General features: G+C 40.4%; 1 protein-coding gene across 7 annotated transcripts in view; it reads left to right on the forward strand.

Annotated features, from left to right (window-relative positions):
- Window positions 1-5,500: 5,500 nt before the first annotated feature.
- The window catches only part of LOC108926993 (trinucleotide repeat-containing gene 18 protein-like), a 68,033-nt gene continuing 50,593 nt past the window's right edge, over window positions 5,501-22,940 (forward strand). For 5 of the 7 annotated variants that reach the window (XR_003797162.1, XM_029246639.1, XM_029246643.1 and 2 more), the window contains exons 1-2: window positions 6,394-6,524; window positions 7,284-7,616. Coding sequence is in view for 6 of the 7 variants with exons in the window: in XM_029246639.1 (XP_029102472.1) it covers window positions 6,482-6,524; window positions 7,284-7,616 (376 nt within the window). In the remaining variant the exon portion in view is untranslated. Of the gene's footprint in view, window positions 5,666-6,393; window positions 6,525-7,283; window positions 7,617-22,940 lie in introns of those variants that run through there. The other 2 variants (XM_029246644.1, XM_029246645.1) reach the window with 2 other exon arrangements.

Raw genomic sequence — 22,940 nt, forward strand, 5'->3', positions numbered from 1 at the left:
AAGACACTCGAAAGTGGCGACTGCGGTGCGAAATTAAAAAGCGGTATCCATAACGATTTGATCCAAGCAGAAGAAAAAAAACGCAAGCAGGATCACTGATCAGCATTAATTTGTTTTTCCTTCCTTATTTTGTACTTAACCGTGGTTCACTACTAATTTCCCTCACCCATTATGTTTTTTTTTTTTTTTTTTGTTATCCTTTGGCCAAATTGGGAAGAATCCAGCGGCAAGTCGCTCTCCTTTCGCTGTACTCATTTTAAATGACAACTCCCTTCGCTCTCGCGTCCGTCCACCGCTTGTGCCCTTGACTCATTACTATTTCACTGCTATTTTCCTGTCTTCAGCCTCCAAAATGGAGGCGGGGGACTTGAAACCGCAACATAGTGGCTTGGCAAAGGGGTAGTTTGAAACCGCACTCGAACTCGTCCCTTTTTGTTAGCTGTTGTGGGACACAATATTAATATTAATTCAAAGCGATACCGGTACATTTCAGCCTGGCGTACTAATATCACACATTGACTTAGCTGTAATTTGTTTAAACGTGTAAACTGGAAAATAATAAAAGGTTGAATACTGTATTGTGCAACTGACAATATTACGTGATTACCTCAAGAGCCACGCTGCCAGCTGACGAGAATGTGTTTGAGCACGAATATAATTACTGTAACATAAGCCTCCTCAAGAAAGTACATTTGATTTGATTTAACCACTTCTGTAAAATTTGTAATAAGGTGCAAAAAAAATGAGCTGCAAAACAACATATTGCCGTACTGCATTACACTTCTCCAAAAAGCTATGCCCTCCATAAGGTCAGTGAACATAGGTCCATATTTCTGCAAAAAAAAAAAAAACAAAAAAAACAAAATGTGTTCCAGTTTTGTGACTGGAATGCAAAAAAAGTATTAAATAACCCATATTTTGTTTTAGGTACTTAAATCTTGCATAGTACACATTATCTGCTTTGTGCAGAACAGTGCATTTTGGCTAAAGCAAAGCCTTTGCACACTAAACTGTGTATTATGTTTAGGTGACCAGGAACAAACCTCCAAACATGTGCATTTACTCTTATATTTATTGAACCTAACACTTAAAACATCTGGTGACTAACCTTGCACACCACTACAGTGTGTGGTTGCAGAGCATAGCAGAATAAAGCATCAACTTCCCTGGCTTGACTGGTCACTGATTTGTGAACTATTTGCTGTTTCTATTTCTCTGGCATATTTAATTATTCTCTAAATATACAGTGTTGAAAAAGATAGGTGCGGAGTACATACCAGAAGAGCTACATAATATGTAACCTACTTTAGTAATTATGTAACCATAAGAATATAAGCACACACAGCCTGCCAATAATTGAGCTTGACGTGCCAGGATAAAAAATATATTTCTACCAAATGCAACATAGGTAAACTGATAGAGTGCATTAACAGAAATGCAAAATCCATCACCTCTAATTCAAACAAAAATTCCTAATTACTTTGAATTTGTGTTGTTGCACATATGCACCAAAATCTGTGTTGAATTTCTTTATCGAAAAGTAGACATTTCAAAAGTCAGCCACTTCCCTTGACAAGATTTGGCAGAAAACAACTTGGCTGACAATCCACTGTTAGATAAGAAATGCTGAGAAAAACTTCCATCCAGAGGATCCAATTATGTTATGTGCTGTGTCGTGCTGTTTTTAGTGTTAGGAATATGAACCAAGTGATCATTGCAAGAAAAAAATAATTAGCACAATATGTGCGTGACAGATTAAAGATATATTTGTGAAAATTAGTAATACTGTTTTCCACTGATGAGTGTTATAGACTGAACCATACTTTAATAAAACAAATATAATAAATTCTGTTTGATTGGACATAAGTCATTTATCAAAAAATCAAAGTAATTCAGTCTACAAGATGAAGGCTCATCAATACTGGTGAATCAGATTTTTTCGTTTTAATGACTTCCTTGACACAAGGCCAACCGTTGTGAAAGTCTACTGCAAGCACCAGGTCTATATTGCTTTACAGCTAAGGTTAATCCATCATGAGTTTCTGCACATGAAACACTTGTACAAGCTGGGTCACTGTGGGCCATTGTAGGTCATTGTGGCAGAACCTTGTGATCCAGAACACATTTGCATACGCTATACTCAGCAATAAAATTCAGATTTACCACAAGCCTGGACACTACCCGTTTCGTGTTTTAAGTGCACATTAAACAAGAGCGTTAACAATGTCTCCTAACAGAACGTTACATGTCCGTTTGTAAGCACTCACGTTCGTAAGCACTTAGGTAGTCCAAATCACAAATCCACCAGAGAGCAGCTACGGTGAACATTATAAATTATGCATGATTGCTGACATAATGAGTACACCAGTAGTCTGACCAACTACTGAGATTTCAAACTTTCTCTGTTGCTTTTTGAATTGATGGGGTACAAATACACTTCAGCAAAATTAAAATATGAAATTTTTACAAATTCACAAATTTTTACAAATTCACAAATTTAGCTGAATTCACACTTGGGCAAACATTGTTTTGGTCTGCCAAACAAAACAGTAAATTGTAAAGAGATGTGCTTTGAGTTAAAGCCACTATGAATATGCTTAACTTCTTACAGTGTCTTTTTTGTTCAGTGGTTATGTATGATAAACTGCTAAAAAATCTAGACACAGTACTTAAGGGTGAACATACTGTTTCTATTATGCCCCTGTAGGCTGCTTCACAAATGAGGCACTAAGTTTGTTATGTTATTTTTAGCACTGTAATTTATTTAGAACTTGCTACATATTTCATCAAGCTGTTTTCTTTCAGTTGTTCAGTTATACGAGTACTTTGTTAAAAATAAAATCATAACTTTATATTTGATGTGGCCTAAATTACTTGAATACCTTTATATACTACTGTTTTTTTTAAAATACAGTAAAACATTTTTGCAGGCTAGGTCCGATTTAAATGTTGGTAATAATTCAAGCCCTATATAACTCTGTTGCTCCAGTTTAGTATTAGGTTTCATTCACTAGTACATTTTTAACACTAGTCACTCATTAGAAAATGCTGCCAGGACAGTCCTTGCCATTTTACTCACAAGTAATTTGCACAATCTGAATGGCTCCTGCAAAATATAAGATAGTATAATGTGAAGAAATCACAAATTTGTTTAGATTTTTTAAAATACTAAGCAATACAAATGAAAGCATGCTTTTTGGAGCAACAGAAGAGAAAACAGAGTGGACTGACAGCACTTTCTATAAGGGAATATGAGGTAATAAAACATTCCAATAATTTGGAGTAAGACATTAGCAATAAGGGGGGGCACGGTGGTGCAGCGGGCTAGGCTGAGGCCTGCTCTGTGGCGGATCTGGGGTTTGAGTCCTGCTTGGGGTGCCTTGCAGTGGACTGGCATCCCGTCCTGGGTGTGTCCCCTCCCCCTCCAGCCTTGTGCCCTGTGTTGCCGGGTTAGGCTCCGGCTTGCCAAGACCCCACTCAAGGACAAGCAGCCTCAGCAAGTGTGTGTGCATTGGAAATAACTGCGACTTGAAGACTAATTTATATTTCAGGTTAATGGATCATCAGTAATTTGAGCAAGGTATAATCAACATAGTTAAGGAACTGTGATGGCATATGCCTTATGTGCAAAAGATGACTTTCAGAAAACATTCAAATGTTTTCTGAATCTTTTTAGTGACTTTCTGAGCTGGACTTGGTTATGACATCAAGTTCACATCTACCTTTGTTTGAAATAGGAAAATACAGTTTCACATTGAACTACAGCTGTAATACAGTTGTACATTAATAGTAGTTCCTGGAGAACCCATTGTCCCTCCAATCTTTGAAGTACATTTCCACTTTTAAAGTCCATCTTTTGAAATATACTGGCACAAATTTAACGACTGATTCGACTCAAGTTCGCTTGAATACTTTTCAAAGATGGCGAGTTTGTCTCTGCAGTATATTTAGAATCTTGCATTTCGTCACTTAACCTTGTAGTACTGCTTACTAATAACTGCAGCGATGGAAAGATGCTCCTCGACTTACGATGGTTTCACTTACGATTTTCCGACTTTATAATGATGACCTGGCGATAGACATTCAGTGGAAATCGTACTTTGAATTTTGAATTTTTTTCACGGGCAAGCGATACCTGGTGCGATACTCTCGCGATGCTGGGCACCGGTGGCAAGCCCATAATGGCCATCGCATGTATACTAGGCTATGATGTTCGGTAGGTTAGGTGTATTAAATACATTTTCGACTTACGATATTTTCGACTTACGATGGGTTTCCTGGAACGCGACGGCATCGTAAGTAGGGGACCACCTGTAATGTTATTGATGATCACTGAGTTGTCTTGATGTTTCAAGAAAGAGGTCCCTACATACTATGTAACGTGTATCAACTTGGAGGCATGTCCGCAACCACTGCCCCAGAACACCCCCTTCCTCCATATGTACACAATACTCCACTAACATTTCTTGGCACAGGAAAAGGTGGCAGCATCATAGTGACAGCCTGTGGTCTTCAGTCTTGACCTCAGAACCCACTGCAGGGCTAATTCCGCTCGAATCTCTAACCTCCTGGACGTATCATTGACCTTGATTTAGCTGACTACCTCGTCCAATGCACATTCAGTGTTAGATGAGCAGCTTTACAAATATTTACCCATTTACACAGCAGAGTATTCTCACTGTATCAATTCAGGATCTAAGTACCTTCTTAAATGAGATTTGAAAGAGGAACCATATATCATATGATATGATAATGCACCACACCTATTACTTGCTGCCAAGATAACATTACATTTATTTTACATTACCCAACAGCCGCGCTTGTTTCTCGAGATTTGCATTATTGTTTTATATTATAATAAGAAGAATGCAAGGACGTTAGATCGGATACTTTGCACGATCTCACAGTGACAGTGTGCTTACGATACTTACATCTCAGTCCTGGTTGTTTGTGCTGCATGATGATGAAGACTCGTTCAAACAAAAATCGTATCCTTGGTGTGTCATTTACGAGTGAACACTTCCGTGATACAATCCTGAACAAGATTTTTATGGACTAAGTCCCAACGGGCGAAACAACTCAGAAAGATAAATCAAGTACGACCTACAGTCCAGCAGAAAGAGCAGAACACACGTGTGCTTTTCGAGGAGTTTTTATTGAATTCAGCACGACTCATCCATACCCGCTACGCCGGTGTTCGCCTGCTGTTTGTATTATCAATCAGCGCCTGTACAGAAGAGCTGCCTTGAAACGGACTACCTAAACATTCTCACAGCTTGTTTTGATCACCGGGGTCCAGGAGAAGGGGCTCTAGAAACCGACCAATCTCCTCGGCCTGTAATTGGCTTTATAAGGCTGGCGAAGAGCCAACGTGTTTACATTACGATGATTGACATTTGTAAGAGCCAATAGGAGACTTTTCCTGGGAAATTCGTCGGCTACGTTCAGGTGGGCGGGGCCGGCGGAACAATGCTTGTTTCATTGCAGAAGAGTTCTTCAAGATACACGGAGACGGCAGCGCGAGGAGTTTACGCGCAGTGTCAGCCTGTAGCGATGTGCACGGCTGCTCCGTAAATGGAGTATTTAAAATCTGTCCTCGAACTTCATAACTCACTGGATTCTCTGGGACGGCGACTCCAGTAAGGACCCGCTCTTTCAAGTGCATGTAGGTTACTTTTCCTAAAGGAAACTAATCATGAACAGTACTAGAAAGTAGTTCGCATTCTAATAAATTATGAGTGATTTATAAAAAATATATATTAATTAATTTTCCTAAGGCTCTGCCAACCGAGATGTACTGCGAAGTGAATATTATTATATAATACAGGACTTCAAACGGCAGGCTGCTCTTAACGATAGATGCAGTTATGAAAGTTTCTTAGTTTCAACCAATCAGACACATTTTATTAACCCTAAAACAGGTTGTTTTTCGTTGCCTTTACGGAGGGTCGCAAACAACGCACGGAATTTTCGAGGAATTATTAGATGCTTGTTTCGTTGTGTTATAAAAGCACTGGTTAATTATAGAAGAGGTTTTTAAAATTGATCATACTAGTATGGTTAGGGGGTCAGTCTGTGGTGTGATCGATACGTTTGCATGCATGCATGTGTGGGGGTAATTAAAGATGCATGATAAGGAGGTAAATAACATGAACAGACTGTAATCCAACCGGTTAGGTCGTTTCCACACCAGTGACCGAGCACAGAAACCCAATAGCGTTACAACATTGCAAGTCTTGTACTTAAACCTTATAGTTCAGCGCTTTTTTTTTCTCGATTGCGACAGTCACAGTTTCTTCATGCTTCGCAGAGGAAATGATCGCACCAAAATATTAATCTGCTTGGTTTAGCATTTAGGCAGCGGCGGAACGGAAGAACCGTGAGCACGAAAAATATCAGAATCAATCTCTGATGTTACCTGACATTTTCCCGAAATTACCTTTATTGTAGGTGTTAATAATGACACCGTAACGTCTGGATTATGCAAGGTCTCCGTGTCAACATCTCGTTGTATCCGCTACGAAGTAAGAGCGATCTCGCCATTCATTTTCATAGTATCAAAGTTCATATGTAAAGTTAAAAGCGCGCCGTTGCTTTCGGGTGGATTTTGCGCTAAAGGAAACGCGCCCACTTCACTCGGAATATAGCAGAGAGCTAAATGATATCACGCTGAAGATTCTGCAACTGCATTTTAGAGTCTATATACCAGTAGGAAAATCGTGGGTTTACTTTAATCCTAATGTGAATGTTTATATTAAAACGCGGCGGATTGTTGTTTCGGAAACATTTGCAAAAAAAGCGGGATGGCCGCCGGAAAAGAGACGCGCATTCGCTCAGCCTGTGAGACAGATAACTCGGATCGAATCGATATTGCCGATAGCAGAATGTAACCGTGACTAAAGCGTGTCGCATTCTGGTAAACAAGACTCGCGGCGCGCGTGGGGGCCGCGTTCGGAGCGCGACTCTGGCGATTCGGGAGCGCAGCGCTCCTTCTTCTCAAACACACACCCCGGTTCGAGTGCTCTCATGCGGGCTGTTCCGCTGCGCACATAACGGCACAGTGTGAGACCTGCGTAAAATAAAACACATAAAAATGCATAGCTATAGGTTACTGTCCTGTAACCTTTCCTAATTTGATGCATTTTTTTTTTTTTTTTTTTTTTTTTTAAATTTTCTTTTTTAACGCTTGCCAGCAAACGGGAAAGTTTTCCCAGTATGTACGTGTGGATCAGTCAGTCTGGGTTTGTTCGTGTACCGTTGCTTACTTATTTGTTTATTCGTAGGTCATCGAGATGCCCGATCATCAAGAGGTTCTTTTCCGCAGCAACCGACCCCGCGTAACAGCCTAGACCTCCTGGGATTGCCTGTCGGTCCGCTTTCCTTACAGCAAGTCGACCCTTTGTGGATGATGGATGGCCGAGATTACGGAGCCCACAGATCAGTGCACGTCCCCCCGCCACTGCTCTCCGCTCTGGACACGGAGCCGCACCGACTCGCGGTGTCCACTGTGTCCGAGCGCGTGGCCGCGTCCCCCGCGCGTCTGGCGACGGGACCCCCGGCGCACCTCCATCCTGGGAAATATCTTTTATCCTCTATTAATCTCCATCCTCATCACAGTGAGTGCTTTCTTTTTTTTTTTAAATATATAATTATTTGCAAATGTGAAGTGGTTTGAGATGCAGCAAAAGGATAGTGCCTTTGGAAGACACTTGTAGTCCACTTGTCTGGTCTGGGGGTGGGGTGGAGTGGGGTGGGGGGTCCTTTGGGGGCCCCGGTGCGCATCTTTTTGAACAAGAGCCGCTTTTTGCTTTAAATAGACTATTAGACGCTCCCTGGAAGCGCTTTTTTTTTGTTTGGAGGCAGTGCGCTGGGCCGCTTATGAATCCAAAAATCCATGTGACCCGTTTTTAAAAGCGAAGACATTTGTAAAGAAAAATATAAAGGATGTGAGAAACAGTGTAAGAAGAAAGAAAACGCGGTATATTATGGTAACATGTATTTAAGACTTTTCTTATGGGATTGAAAAGTGATGCCTGCACTTCCAGTAATGTTTAATGACATGCGTACATGTATTGTACTTTAATCCAGGGTTTTAACGTGCTTGAGCTTGGAATGACATTTCACTCCATTTGCTCTAGTAATTAACGGTTTAATCCACTTTATTGTGTTTACATTAAGGGAAACTTCAGGCTGATAGATTTAAATCTTAAAGTATGTGGAAATGTAGGAACTTCTGGATTATACCAGTTTGCAGACTATTTAAAGAATGAGCAAAAGCTGCTTTGTTTAATTACAAATGCTACAGTTTGACGTCCATTTACAGAAATGTTATAATTAAATGTTGCCCTGCAGAATCTATTGTGTCAGAAAAAGCAGCTTTAATTTAAGAAAGTTCCATCTGTACAATTGGAGTTGAGTCATTGGTCTTAGCTAATTCATTAAAAGTACTTTCCAGACAAACAAAATCAACGCAAGTGACAACAGAAGGTAGAACAACCAAAAAAAACTTAATACATTTAGGGGGGGAAAAAAATTAAATAGAACACAAAATGTCTTTGGAATGCATCCCTTTACATCTGTGCCTTATGTCTTTCTGGTGGACAGCTGACAGTGAATGACTAAAGGGATTACTGTGCCATTTGTTGATTTCTGTGCATTTTTGTACCTTGCTCAGTTATTATAAAATCCTGTTTTCCTGTAAGTTCTACAATGAATCATTCATCTAACTGATGCTTAAGATGAGATGCCAGCGGTATTCTTTGCCTTTGCTTATCCTGAGTGAATATGTAAACATTTGAAGAGTTAGCTGGAAATTGCGTAAACCTTTCTGTGGAAGAAAACACATATTTACCTTCCACAAAGAAGAAAGGAAAACATATCTCTGCAAAAGGCTGGGAAATCATCTGAGAGAAAATGTCTGTATATGACAAAAGACTGATCCTGATATGACAGGCACCGGCATGGTTTCTGTAGAACAGGAGGTTAATTTCACATTATAGTTGCCTGGCTGTGTCAAAGAAATGCTTTGTTATCATCTGCCACCAGCAGAGCTGATACTTCACTGTGTTTCCTGTGCTGCTCAAAGCAGCCAGAAAAAAAAAAAAAAAAAAAAAAAAACTTTATAAAATGGCTGTTTTTGCAGTGGGCAGTGACATGAATGTGGAATGCTGTTGCCGTTTTTCTATCTCAGCGATATTTTCATCAGTTGTTATGTACTTTATAGAATAAATAAGTATTATCATTAATAGGTTTATATTTTTCCTTACTTTGACTGATCAAGACTGTAGAGGGTTCAGAATCGATAACTTATAGTTTTAATGCTGAGTATGGTGAATATGGAAATAAAAAAAATTCTGAATATGGATATTGGCACAAGGTTATTCATGCTTATTATTAACAAAGAAAAATGTTTGACTGGTTTATATATTTAACCATATCGGACAGTGATTTCAGTGGAAATAAGATTTTTGCTGACATCAAATCAGTGAAATTTAAGTTTATTACAAATTCGATTGAGTGTCAGTAGTTAAACAGCATAGTAAATTTTAGGAGCGGCTGTGTTTGGCCAGCGTAGTGCTGTGAGCAGCTGAGCACCACTTGCCTCTTGACATGAACATCACTCAAGCTTCTGCAGTGCTTGGACATCAGTGGGTGTCTTCAAACTGTGGGTATCTTCAGAATGTTTTTCACTGATTCAAATGAACACCGAGTAAATCACTTTCTTCTGCTAAATCCAGTTGATTCTTACCACAGTGCCACATATAGGTCACACCTTTATGTCATTCTGTGATTTACCCAGAATTTTTGTTTGACAGCTTTGGTTTTGTAAAATTTTCTGGATTTTTCTTGGGATAACTTTTGTGCCCTACCTTCTGTGCTGTAAAAATAGCTCATTTTAAAGGAACCAAGTATGCTGGGGCTTTTTACACGTGTGTCCATATTGCTCGTGTAGGAATACGGTGGTGCTGCCATGTAAATGATTTTCCTTACATGATTTTCAGGGTGAGCTGAGAGTGCTGTGCATTTTAAGAGTTTCTGTATGCAGTTTCCGAGGCATCTCCTCATGTACCATGTTGAATGTATTTTGAAGCATCACTGTAGGATGCCACATGGTTTATTGTTTCAAAATATTTTTCTTAAATGTTTAATTCTGTAAAGGATTGGCATACAAGAGACTACTGTAGTTGAAAAAGTAGTTAATTTTTTTCAATCCTGAAAAGTAAATTCAAGGGACTAGTGGTTCAATGTAGCAAAAATTAAGAATATAATTTATTTCATGTCATTGACATAATTCTTCCTAAAAAAACTATAATGGCCTGTAATGGTATCTTGTTATCCCCGTGTCTGATTTATCACTGTAGGAAAGTACATGCAGATAATTTTTTACACAACTTTTTTGTACAAGTCAAATCATAATATTTGTAAAGTTAACTGTTTTGTGAACCATTTAAAATTATGCATCAATTTGATCTGGTATAATATCCTTCAGTAATGTATTTCATGTATTATGAAGAAATACAATTTCTTTCCAGTATTGATCAAATATTATTGAAATAAGAAAAAAGTATGTAAAATATCATTTTTGATACTGCTTTCTTAATATACGATTTGTCCTCTCTTTCCCGTATCATAGGACAAAGGGCACAGGTTCTTAGGCTGCCAGTGTTAAAATGGACATAGACTTTGCTATGGTGGTGGATGTTTTCTTCTATCTAGTGTCTCGAATTCCTTGGAAGTCTTTTTTCAATATTTCTGCCAGATTTGTTCAGTGACAAAGGAAGAAAAATGGCTTGTTTACCTTTCCAGGAGCTTCTTTTGAAAACCACCTGCTTGTGAAGAACGTCCCAGTGTGTGAGGGGTGAAACCACTCCAGATGTCCTCTTCAGGGTAGTGAGGGAAAGTGGGGAGGAGAAAAAAACACGGCATGGGCTTTGTATTCTGCAGCCTGCGTCCTGCGTCCCATCAGCAGAGCGTAATAAAGAGAGGAAAAGGATGGGGATGAAAGATGCCTGCACTGGCTCTTGTCGTTCCCAGTTTAGAAAAAGCCCGGCGTGTTGATTGACAGTGAGTAGGTTCCCACTCCTCGGGGGGAAAAGATGGATCAAGTAAAGGCTCGTTTCTGTTTATTGACATGGCTCCTTTTCACTGAAACATGACAAAATAAAACGAGGTATTCTGGATGGTTCAGGTCTCCAGATTTCTTTGGTGACTATATATTTTTAGCCAGCAGTCTGGAAAACAGTGTCCATAATTTCTAAAAAGTTTGCTTTGACCTAGATATGTTTTTTTTTTTTTTTTTCCATGTTTTTCTTTTGGTTTAGTTGTTTTCTTAAAAGAATCAATTTCCATTTATTTTTTCCCTCCCATCTAGATGAGATCCATTAATGTCATTACATTACTTTCACAGAACAAACTTCAGGTGAATGCTGGCACTATATTTTTGCATGATTTGTATCCAGAAAGTATTACAATAAATGTATTGAGGGTGTTTTCATGTACCGTAAATGCTGTAATTTAACTGCTTATATACATTGATTTTCACAAATACATATTTTCTGTAGCTGTGTATTTCAGAATATTGTAATATTTTTGAAAAGGACGTTAATAAAATTGTTCAACTAAAAGCCAGGTATGTTCTAGTGACCTAACAATGACTACATTTATACATAATTGCTAAGTCATGTTGAGCTGAGGTAGTAATTTGCAGTTGCCAGATACTCCAAGTGCTAATGAAATGCAAAGTGAAAAATGTCTGTAGTTGCTGCTGAATGGCAGAAGTCTTCCATCCCTGACTGAACCCTTTTGAGCCTTTATGTCAAGGGGCTGCAATAGACTTGACTGTTCATAGTTCCAAATGGCCTTCCAAGAATGTCTCAGATGTCAAACACGGATTAACATGCTTAGCCTTTGAAATAAAATTACTCTGCCAATTAAGGCAAACCCAGAAATTTGCTGTAATTTTGCTTTACATTATTTGTTTGGCAGATGCTTTCATCCCCAGAGCTGTTTTCACTGAGTGTAGTTCGTACCGTCTTATACACGGGGGATATTTACTGAAGCAGGTATCATCCATGAGGGCTCTTCCCTTCCCGGATTTAATTCCTCAACCTCTTTGCAACTCGCTAACCTGTGATCTTTGAGATATTAATGGCAAGAATTCTGTGGTTGGGCTCTGATTATGTTTGCTAAGTGAGAACCAAGTTTATGGTGTCTGTTTAGTGTCGCTGGAAGGTCTTTAAAGAAGAAGAGATGGTTTGGAATATTTTAAGGTTGCGGTTTTAGTGTGTAGTATGTGCAGTTTTTTGAGACATCCAGTTATGGGTTGCATCTGTCATTGTGGATTGAATTATGTGATCCAGCTTTCTTCCCTCCTTTCTCTTTTGGTCTCTTTTGAGTTGTTTTAAGAAAACCAGCGGTCATTCCTGTGTCCGCTAGCTTCCCCCCATTCGCTTGACCGGGCTAACACAGGTCAAACCTGGAGAATGTGCCATCAAGTGGGTGAGAAGCTGTAATTGCTCTACTGTTTACCAGGATGTATGAATGGTACCTGACCATGTTTATCCATCTCATGTCAACGGACCCTCTTTCGGAAGGGTAAAGGAGGGAACGTTTCACTTTTTTCCCTCTTGTCATCTCAATTACATCTGTAGGGCATACATTTGGGAACTGTACAAAAAAGTCAGCATGGTTTAAAAGCACAACAGCTAAAGGGTGCCGTCGTCACAAATTATTAGCGTTTTGAGTTTTTCAACCACTTGTCAGTTTTATCTGGCTCTTCTTGGGTGCGAGCTTTGATAAAAACCCAGCGTGGTAGAAACAAATTGGGGCTTACCCTGGACAATTGACTCTGGTATCACCCGAGAAAGGTTGGCGCAGGCTGTGAAAGGAAAATTTCCGAGAGTTTCACAAAGCATCACCTTACGGAGCACCGTGTGTCTGTTCCTCCTGGTGCCTTGTGGAAGAGAAAACTAATTGAAGTGTATCTATTTAAGTGTACAAAACACACTGCTTCAGACCTGCTTCGAAATACAAAGCTGTACAAAGCCCTGAACCTGAATTATTTAAAATATATTTATTAAAGTTTAATTGTGAAAAGCTCTGAAATGTAATGAGAGTCAACAAATTCTCATGTGTTGGAAGAAAAATTCTAAGAATTAAACTTTATTTAAAGAGAATTTACTATTGTCACTTCATTCAGTGTGATGTTTGCATGTGCACTTTTGTCAAAGTGCCACCCTGTTTTACCTTGCTTGTAAATGTAAGACTTTTTACTTATTTAACTGTAGGAATGGTAGGAACAAGGGGATGGATTGGAGGTACGTGTTAATGGTTCTCCAGGTTAGACTGAGATTGCTGTATCTCTGTGTCGTAGGTGACCCAGGTAGGACTTGGGCGATGGTACTTGCTGCAGGGCTCCGAACTGTATGTAAATGAAGCACCAGCACAAGGACTTTACGTTACTTACTGTAATGTTCTGAAATTAAATAAAACACAATAGTTCTACATTTTGCATTTTGGATGTTTTCCCTTTACACCTCCTTTTTGACACATTATAGATTTTTTTCTTTGTATTTGTAGATGCCAGGTTTCAGGGCAATAAAGAAGACGGAAAATTTTAAAGCGTTTCTAAGTTTTAAACTTTTTTCCCTGAAATGATTTTTGTTGTAGTGTGTGTATGAGGTTTTAAGTATGTGTGGTGTTTTAGATATGGATACATGGGTAGGGTGAAAATAATTACATGGAAATGTGCTGTAAGTGGTCCTTTTGAAAATGGTGTGAAGGGCTAGTTATTTTGTTTTCCTTTCTGCTTATTCTTGGAAAAAATAATTCCTTTGGTTTCGTGATTTCAACAACAAACCTTTTCATTCACATTTTAGGAGGTTTTGAAGTTTCGGGTAATAATTTTCCAGAATGTTTGCATCAATACCTGAAATTCCCAAAATTTAAATATGGAACCTAGAGTCAAAAAGTAAACGGTGAATAGTGAGTGAAACTGAATTACGCACTTTAATCTTGAAACAAGGCTCCTTGGTCTGGTGCTCTTCAGCATGTGTGCTCTGTGGCCAGTTGTCCAAATCAGCTGATTTACAGTTAAAGTATTGACTGTGCTGTAAGTATGAAGCTATTTAAAGAAGGTTATCACTTTTTGTGGTACGTTTTCTTCGAGAAAAACGGTCGAATTTAATGAGTCTGAGCTCAAATGCGTTTGTAAAGTCTCCCTAGTTCTCTATGGCCTGACCAGCAGTGACTCTTCCATCAATAATAGATGAAGGCCTTCTTTAGGTGCCAAATGAGAGCTTGTTTTTCTCAGTGAGGTGCATAAGGCTGTAGACAGAAGAGTGAATAGAGGGTTAAATGACAGTGCCTTGACTACTGGGAAAAAGCGAGCGTGTATTGGATTTGACACGGGGAAAGGGTGAAGAAAGAATGTAAGATGGCCAATTGACATGATTCTTTTAAATGAATTCTTGGGGTATTCCTAAAAAAAATATGATCCAGTTGTTCTGGTGGTGCTGTGATTTGAAGGGAACTAGGTAGCTCTTTTTTCCCTCTTTCATCTCTGTGGCTTTTTGGGCATTTGTGTTCTATGAAATCAATACAACCAGAAGGTAATTTCCAGATTATAAGGTAAAATTCCATGTGGAGCAAAAAGAGATTCTGTGTTGAACAGCTGTGGCTTTATCTGGTGAATGTCGAGATGAAATGCAAAGCAAGCCCCTGGAGATATTCCTAAAATCACATTCAGTTCAGTGAAATCATTGTTTTATGGTTTTAACTGATTTAGAGACTCTTCTTTACTAGATATCAAAAAGAACACTGAATTCCCACAATGGCATCACTGCTGTTTCTGTACTTCTATCATTTTAAAGACCTCACTCCATATGTGAAGAATCTCTCTTTCAAATGGTTTACTTTGCTTTCATGTAGTGATTTATAGTAAGCAACTTTAGCCTTTCATTTTACATTTGTTAAAAAATGCACACCGCAGTTCAAGCTGTCTGTGTGTGTCTTTGTGTGGTCCTGTTTGTACGTTTAGAGAACGGTAAATAGTACTTTTATATGTAAAGTAAAAATGTGATAAAAGGGAGATGTAGAGTGAAGCAGATTTAAAGTTTTTTTTTAAAAAAAAACCTGGAAGTATGAGCAGGTTTGGAAGTTTCATGTATTTAGTAATATTTGTTTGTTTGTTTTATTTTTTTGCATCTCCAATTTTTGGGAATTGGCGAAAAAGGTATCTGCGTATGTCTTTAAGTTGTGTGGTGTGTTGTGCCAAAAGACCATTTGAGTGATGTCCCAGAATTGAGGACAGTTATCCTTTCTTTGCTTTGTTCAGCATTATCAATTTGTCTTGTCCGTGGTTGTGTATGTATGAAGTATTAGCTAGAGGTGGTGGTGCTGGTGACGAGGGGGTGGAGGGTTTGGAGGCTGACATTTCAAGATCCGTTGTTGTTTTTGTACTATTTGCTAAATGAACTGTGACCTAACCTCGTGTTTTGAAGACATTCTGAGAACATTACAGCGAACGCTATCCCACTGCACTCCGCTTATAAGTTTATCCTTTATTTTTTTGTGGAACTAACATCATTAATGTCCTCTAAGATCAAAAAGCTGATATCCTTTGAAAATTGTCCAGAAAGATCACATAGCACTTATTCATAAGTTTAATTTTTCCAGTCTACTGAATCATCTTTGTCATGTTTAAAGGCTTGCTAGTAAAAATGGCTTGGTGTGTATATGTGTGTGTGTGTGTGTGTGTGTGTGTGTGTGTGTGTGTGTGTGTGTGTGTATTTCATCTAGTCACACTGTGTAAATGTATAAACCATTAAATGTGAAGCAAGACAACTAACAGACAAATACACACATCCATAATCTATTTTGGCTGGAGGAATGCGTAACACATTTCATAAGGCAAATGTAAAACCTGACTTGGTTTTGTGTTTTTGAAGCCATATCGCCATACTAGTGAGAAGTCGTAACCGGTCGATCAGGTTTGTCTGGGCCACTGAAGGTCTCTGAGCTCTTATTCTCGTCAGTGAGATGTTTGCAATGCACTGACACTTGTGCTCATAGTGAAAGTGAGTGTGTCGCACGAGAAAGGGGCTCCTTCTGCTTCTCCAGCGTGCACCTACTGGTCTTCAGATTTCCTATGAAGAAGAAGAAAACCCTGTTTATCCAAGACTCAATTAATCAGTTCCATTGTATTTCTTATATTTAGTTTGTTTTTGTCTTTCTTTTAATGTACCCTCGAGCTAACTTTTGTGTTTGATGAAATAACATATGGATTTGCCAAAACGGCCTGTGAAGTTTGGGGGGTTGGGTGGGAACGGCGCCGTTGGAGATGATCAAGCACACACACGAAGGCTGAAAAGGAAGTGTCTTCTCTGTTTGAAAGAAGTCACTGATCCGTGGTCAATGGACCACAACCCAGCCGAACGGATCTTCTCGTTTCATTACTCTGCGGGCAGCAACCCCTCCTTCCTCCCTAGCTTGCTGTCCCCATAAACCCCTCGGTGGGGGTGGGAATCGGAAGGGGCTCGAAGACTACGCCGTCATGACCCGGCCACTTCTCCAAAGGTTGATCCAAATAGCTAACTGGTAATCCTAAATAAGCAAAGAGCCCCGTTCTGAAATTGTGTTAGCGGCGTGGCAGTCTGGCGGAGACTCGGAGCAAGATTAGTCTGCTCCTGAGTCAATTAGCATATATTATGACTTGCAGATATTCCTTAGCTCCTCACCACGGTGAATACTAATGCACATCGTTGCTTGTTCAAAAACCAAGGCGCAGATTAAACACATGCTGGTTTAATAAAGTACATTTTGTCCATTTGGGGATTGTCTTTTTTCATGCTAGCCTTTGATGAGGGTCAGAAAAAAGCTGAATATGCTGCAATAATGGAGGGAGAGGAAGGAAGGGTGGAGGGGTATGGGAAGATATGAAATGTCTCAAAAACCACTAAACAAAGCGGTAGCCTTAGCTCCCCAAGTGAGCTCCTAGTGAGTTTAAGGTTGGATGAAGGAGGCAGCTTTCTGGGTAGCGTTTAGAGCTGCTGCCTTCGGCTCTGAAGATCGCCGGTTCGGATCTCGCCTTCTACTCTAGTACGCTTGAGCAACGTGCTTACAATACATTGCTCGAGTAAAGTCACCCAGCTGGGTAAATAGTTGTAGGTATCTCAGCATTGTAAGTCACTTTGGAGAAAAGGGTCAGCAAAATGAACAGATGTAACTTAAGAACTTTCTATAGTAGCGAGAAGATGGTGTTGGCTGTAACTGTGGTTTTTTTTTTTTTTTTCTTTTTTGGTTGAGGGGGCGTGGCAGGCATGCCAGGGTTGCACTATTGCTGGTCCAAGCTTTTTGCCCTTTGGACTCATACTCCCCTCTCTGGCTGACCCACAGCATGGTGCTGCAGCCCTCAGACCCGCGCTGTTCCGGACTCGCTCTGGAGCGTGAGAGCCGACCTTCCCGTTGATCCCCCCCCGGTCTGGATTGAGAAGCCTGGGATAAAAGGATGATGCAGGGAGGCAGATGTCTCGCGGAGCCTCATTGTATCTGTGCTCTGCGAATCACTGGTACAGGACACAGATGCTGCTTTGACTTAGTGTGTGAGGCCTTGGGGGCCAGGAGGGGCAGAGTGTGTGTCTTGATTATTCCACTGAATGCACTTAGTGTTTAATTTCCTGTTGCGTGTACCAACAGAGGGTGTTGTTTACAGAGAGTGTCACTCCTAAAAATTTGTCCGCCTTGTATGTTTTCAATAATCCTTCCTCGCATACTTGTAACAAAATGGTTGCAGAGAAGAGGATGTTTCCGTAATCAGACGGTTCCATGATTTATGTCTGTCAAACTGCCCAAATTGAACCAGACTGTCACAGGAAATATTTGCGCCTCTGGAAAAATTTTGCCAGTTTGAATTTGTCAAGATGCTGAAAATTAAAATGGAAGCTCGATGTATACGTTCTAGCTTCTGTTTATGCTTGCTAATTAAATGTGGGTTTTGTTTTGCATTTTCCTTTGAGTGTGGCTTGAGGAGACCATGCTCTGAGCAATGATTTTATTCTAAATATTGAGATGCAGTGTAAGTCCTCAGTTTCACATGTGCACGGAAACAGCAACAGCAGTGATTTTATTCCATGGTAATTTTGTTAATAGCAAAATTAGATTGAACGGTTGAGTTTTTCACTTGTAAAGCCCCTTGCCTTTGTAAACCTTTTGTAAACCTGCTGTTTAATTTTACATGCGATTTTAGATCCATACTGGGAGAAAGTCGATTTTTGGCATTTTCGGTGTCTCTTATTGCAGGATTTACAATTTAATTAGCTACAAAGAAACCCTAGAACTCACCGATCAATGGCTCACTTAAGGGTCGTGTTGTGGAAGAAAGACTTCCGTTAAGGATTTTATTTGAAACATTGCATTTAATAACTCCCTGTTCTTGGGAAACATGTTCAGAATCCATTTTTTCCTGGTACTCTTGGTTGACATGTTCTTTGCAAAAGGAGGAAAGGCAACTTTTGGTGGTCATCCATTCTCTTCGGAATCTGTCACTGCTGTGTGATTTGTTTATGGCTTTCTCCATAAAAATATGTCACATTTAACAGTTTTATTTACATTTTTGTACGGTTTGAGGTGTTCCTCAATGCGTGTGCTTTTATTAATATTTGTTCTGTTCATTGTGCATCTGGCAGGGCGGCAAATCATTGCTATCAGATAAGTTCACCACTTATTAATACTGAAATTTTTATTTTCAGCTGTTACTCTTTGATGTGCTGTATTTATATTAATACTGAAACATGATATTTACCTGACACTTTTCTCCAAAGTGACTTACAGTGTTAAGGTTACAATTATTTACCCAGTTAGGCAGGTGGGTAATTTTACTGGAGCAATTTAGGATGAGTACCTTGCTCAAGGATACAATAGCTGGCAATGGGGATCCAACCCACAACCTTTAGGTCTAAAGGTAGTGACACTAACCACTACGCTACCAGCTGTCCCCAGACACCAGGCCTGTAACCAGACACAAGATGGGCTACAAAAGTAGATTTTATAGTCCACAGCAAACCGGAGGGAGAATTATGTTATTAAGAATATTAAAACTGAAAAACAACATTTTCATCAACTGAAATGTTAAAACAAGGTGAAAACAACTGGGCAGGACTCTTCATGGCCAGAATCAACTAACTGTCGGTGCAAATTGAGTGGGATTTAGAAGGAAGGAGGAAGAACAGAATATTGTCGCAGTGCATGATGAACAAAGAAATAGAACTGTAATGACTTCACTGGAAGGGTCACTTTACTTACATATTTACATTTACATTTTCATGTACGTGTTTGTTTTTTTCCCAAAGTGATGTACAACTTGGAGCTCAACTTGTGAGTCACTTGTAAGTGACATAAGACAAAAACAAGACAAAACCCTTGTATGTTTTCAGAGAAGTTCTTTTTTTCTTGATAAATTAAGGTAATTTGTGGGAACAGTGGGGAAATTGTTTATGTCACAGGTGTTTTCTATGCTGTGTGTTTGTTATTTCTGTGTTTTTTGGCCTGATTTCCCCTGTTTAGCTTTTGAGTTGCGTTTTGTCTGTGTGGGTTGACGACGCTAATGATGTTTGTGTCTTTACTCTGTTCAGCCCGGAACTGAAATCTTTTTAATAATATTCTCATTTCTAGTTAACCCACTGCATGTGTCTGTGCCTAGTTACACCTGGTCATTTATTACTCGACTGTGTAATTAGTTGTTTTATTGCATATTGTGCTGCAAGGACAGTAATTAAACTTTAACTGAAATTAACTCTTGGCTGAATCCCCCTGTGTATTAATCAGTGTCTAAAGTACACTGGCACTCATTTCAAAGAAGCTCCCTATTAGGAGGTGGGATTGCGACTTACGGCATCGTTCACAGGGTATTTTCTGTTTTTTAATAAATTCCCTGGAAGGAAAAATAGCCCCTTCTGTGGGTGATCAATTCTGTACAACACCATGCTTTCAGTGGCCACTTATACTGCCTTTGTGTTATTGTCTGGGTATTTATACTTTCAAAAGTACATTGTCTTGTGTCATCTGGCGGCGTGTAGAGAATTTTCTTTACCAGTTGAGAAGGAGAACTAGGGAACATGCCACACTGTGGGATTTTTTTTTTTTTTTTGTTTTCCAAAACTACGTATGAGATAGAAAAGGCCTTGTTTAGGCGCACTGGGGAAAGTATTTTAAGCATCCAAGTGAATGTGTCTGACATGAAGGATAAAGTGAGTGATACAAACTGCATTTCTCTGTAAACATGCACTTTCCTGGCTGTAGCGAGCGCAGTATTTCTGCACGCACGGGAGCCCCGTGCACATACTGTTCTGCTTTAGATGGAACCAGGAGGAAATGATTTCAGCCGCCTTTCTGTGAAATAATGGCCTGCTGTAGTTAATGTACTCGTGTGTGCACGTTTCAAACCCCTTTCTTTCAGAAGTTTCTGCCAGCACTCACACTCTGTTGGATTCCAGAGGAGGAAATAAAGCCACATGACTCTGTTACAGTGCTACTTCAGAACCGTTTACAGTTTATCAAAGGGCAGATCCTGTGTTCTTCCCTTTATTTCGGGAAAACGTACATCGTCGCAGAGCGCGAAAGGCTCGGAGTGTGAACAGACTTTTCTAAAACGGTTTCTTGCTTTGTTTAGATTGATAAATCAGTTCAATTTATGCTGTGCAGTTATTTCCCCGCAGAAGTGTACCGCTACCCAAGCGGCCATAGAAACTGTGATTTAATTTTTAGCCCTGATAAATTCTGTTTAGCTATTAGTTGAAATTTGCTATTTGCAATTAGTTGAAAGAAGATGGAACTAATTATCATTTTGATAATAGTCGTAAAGCCAGGTCGAATTGATGGGAGAATTGCATGGCTTTCTGATGTAGTCTAAGTGTAAAGAAATTTACTGACGCCCTTCCGCAGGTTCATTTTATGCCGGGGTTTGCCCTCAGCCAAGCTTCCAAGAAACGTCTTTGTTGTAAACATTGTAAACGCTTTGCTCTGTCATGACTCAGTCGAATTTTACGTGTTTTTCTAAATGAATAATGAAAAGCCAAGCTGCTTTTTTTTTCCCTTGAAAAAAGGGTGAATTTAACCGTACTGTATTTGCCTGCTAAAACAGAGGGCCGTTTTTCCCCCAGAGTTATGCGGAAAATAAACAAGGGGGAATAGTCCGGGACGAGATGGGGGGGACGAGCTGTGGCGTGTTGCCCTATTTTTTGCCGTTCATACTAACGGAAGGCATTCTGAGCATGCCACACCTCCGCGGCTACATAAATAGATGTCCAGTGTTATCCTGTTAACCTGCAGAGCCTGTAATGTGACTGAAGGCCGAGGCAGGCGGTAGCGCGGTTTATGGCCGTCTGGGGGGGAGGGTGAGGCGCACCTCTGCTCTCCCTCCTGCAGCCCCATCTGTAGCACGCAGAGATAGTGGCGCATGGCAGCTACGCGTCTGCGACGCATTCATTAATAACGCGGTTCTTCCTCCGCATAGATCTTGTCGGTTTAACCCTTTCCAGCGCCCACGCAGAAACGGTGGAGTGTACGCGAGCGTGTGTGCGTGCGGCATAATGCACGGTCATGAAACTGCGATCCAGCACAGAGGAGTGTAATAACACCCCACCCCCACCCAATTCATGGGTCAGTCGCAATTATTTAAACAGCGCCTGGTGCCCCGTAAAGCACGGGTCCTGACATAAAAACGTCAGGCGGGGTCCGCTTGGGCCAAGGCGCGTAACAAATGTTTCTTGTTTTAACGCCACCTCGGTGCTGGAGCGGGCCACGCTGATGCCTGCGCTGATACGCTTGACCTTTCCAATGAGCTCTCTTCTTGCCGTCTCCCCCCGCCCTTCCGTCGTCCCTCTGTCCATTTTGTCCAGTATTTTCTGTCCCTGCTGCCCCAACTGATCCCGCTCCGTCACCCGTGTCCCTTGGCGAAACGCACCGGCAGCGGGGCGTTTCCCAGGATCCTTGGAATAAAACAGACGGAGGGGCGGGGGGAGAGGGAGAAGAGCGGGGAAAAGAAGCAACGACACACGAGGTCTCTTTTCAGTGCTGGATGGGAGGCAAATATTTTTAGACGCACTTTGTCCTCCTTTCCGTAACAGTTTTGAGCTGTTGAGAGCAGCACAAGTGCACTTTTCCCTGAAGAATGCAAGAATGTGATTGTAATATGAAAGGAGGACTGGCTGTGCCGAGGTCACTCGCAGAGGTCATGCGTTTGACAGTGGTAATGAATCAAAACCACCGTTTGGAAAAAAGAAAAAAAAAAAAAAGAAAAATCTTATTGTTTACATCCAGTGTGTGTCTTATCTCTGTGAGGAAGGAGACAAGCACAGGAAGGTATTGTGAAGGTATAACTGTTTTTTTTTTTCTTTTCTTAAATGCATGAAGGCCAAATGGAAAGGAAAACGGGCTGGTTATGATGCACATGTCTTTTGGCAAAGGTTGCTCCCACCTGTCAAAGTGACTAAATGAGAAACAGGATTTGTTGGCTGCTTGCTGCCCCGGGTCGAGCCCAGAGGTGCTGTCACTGCGCTGGAATCTCCTCTCTGTACAGCATCCACGTTCACTTGTCAGGACAGGCAAACGGTGCTGTATTTCAGCTGTGTTCTAGTGTGAAATAGTGTGTGTGTGTGTGTGTGTGTGTGTGTGTGTGTGTGTGTGTGTGTGTGTGTGTGTGTGTGTGTGTGTGTGTGTGCGCGCGCACGCGCGCGCGCCAGCAGAGATGTATTCCTGTCTTAAAAATAACTGCAGTTCTGCATGTGTCACACTGGGATTGCTTATTTTGTACTGAAGTCCAGCAATAAGTTATTTACATAAAAATAAATTAACGGAAGCATGAGAAAAGTCGTAGTTTGGAAAGACTCAAACCTTCCGGAAAGACCTGTGTAAGAAGACCATTAATGATCATCTGTGTAATGACT

This window comes from Scleropages formosus, chromosome 20 (genome assembly GCF_900964775.1).
Source record: "Scleropages formosus chromosome 20, fSclFor1.1, whole genome shotgun sequence".
Taxonomy (NCBI): Eukaryota; Metazoa; Chordata; class Actinopteri; order Osteoglossiformes; family Osteoglossidae; genus Scleropages; species Scleropages formosus.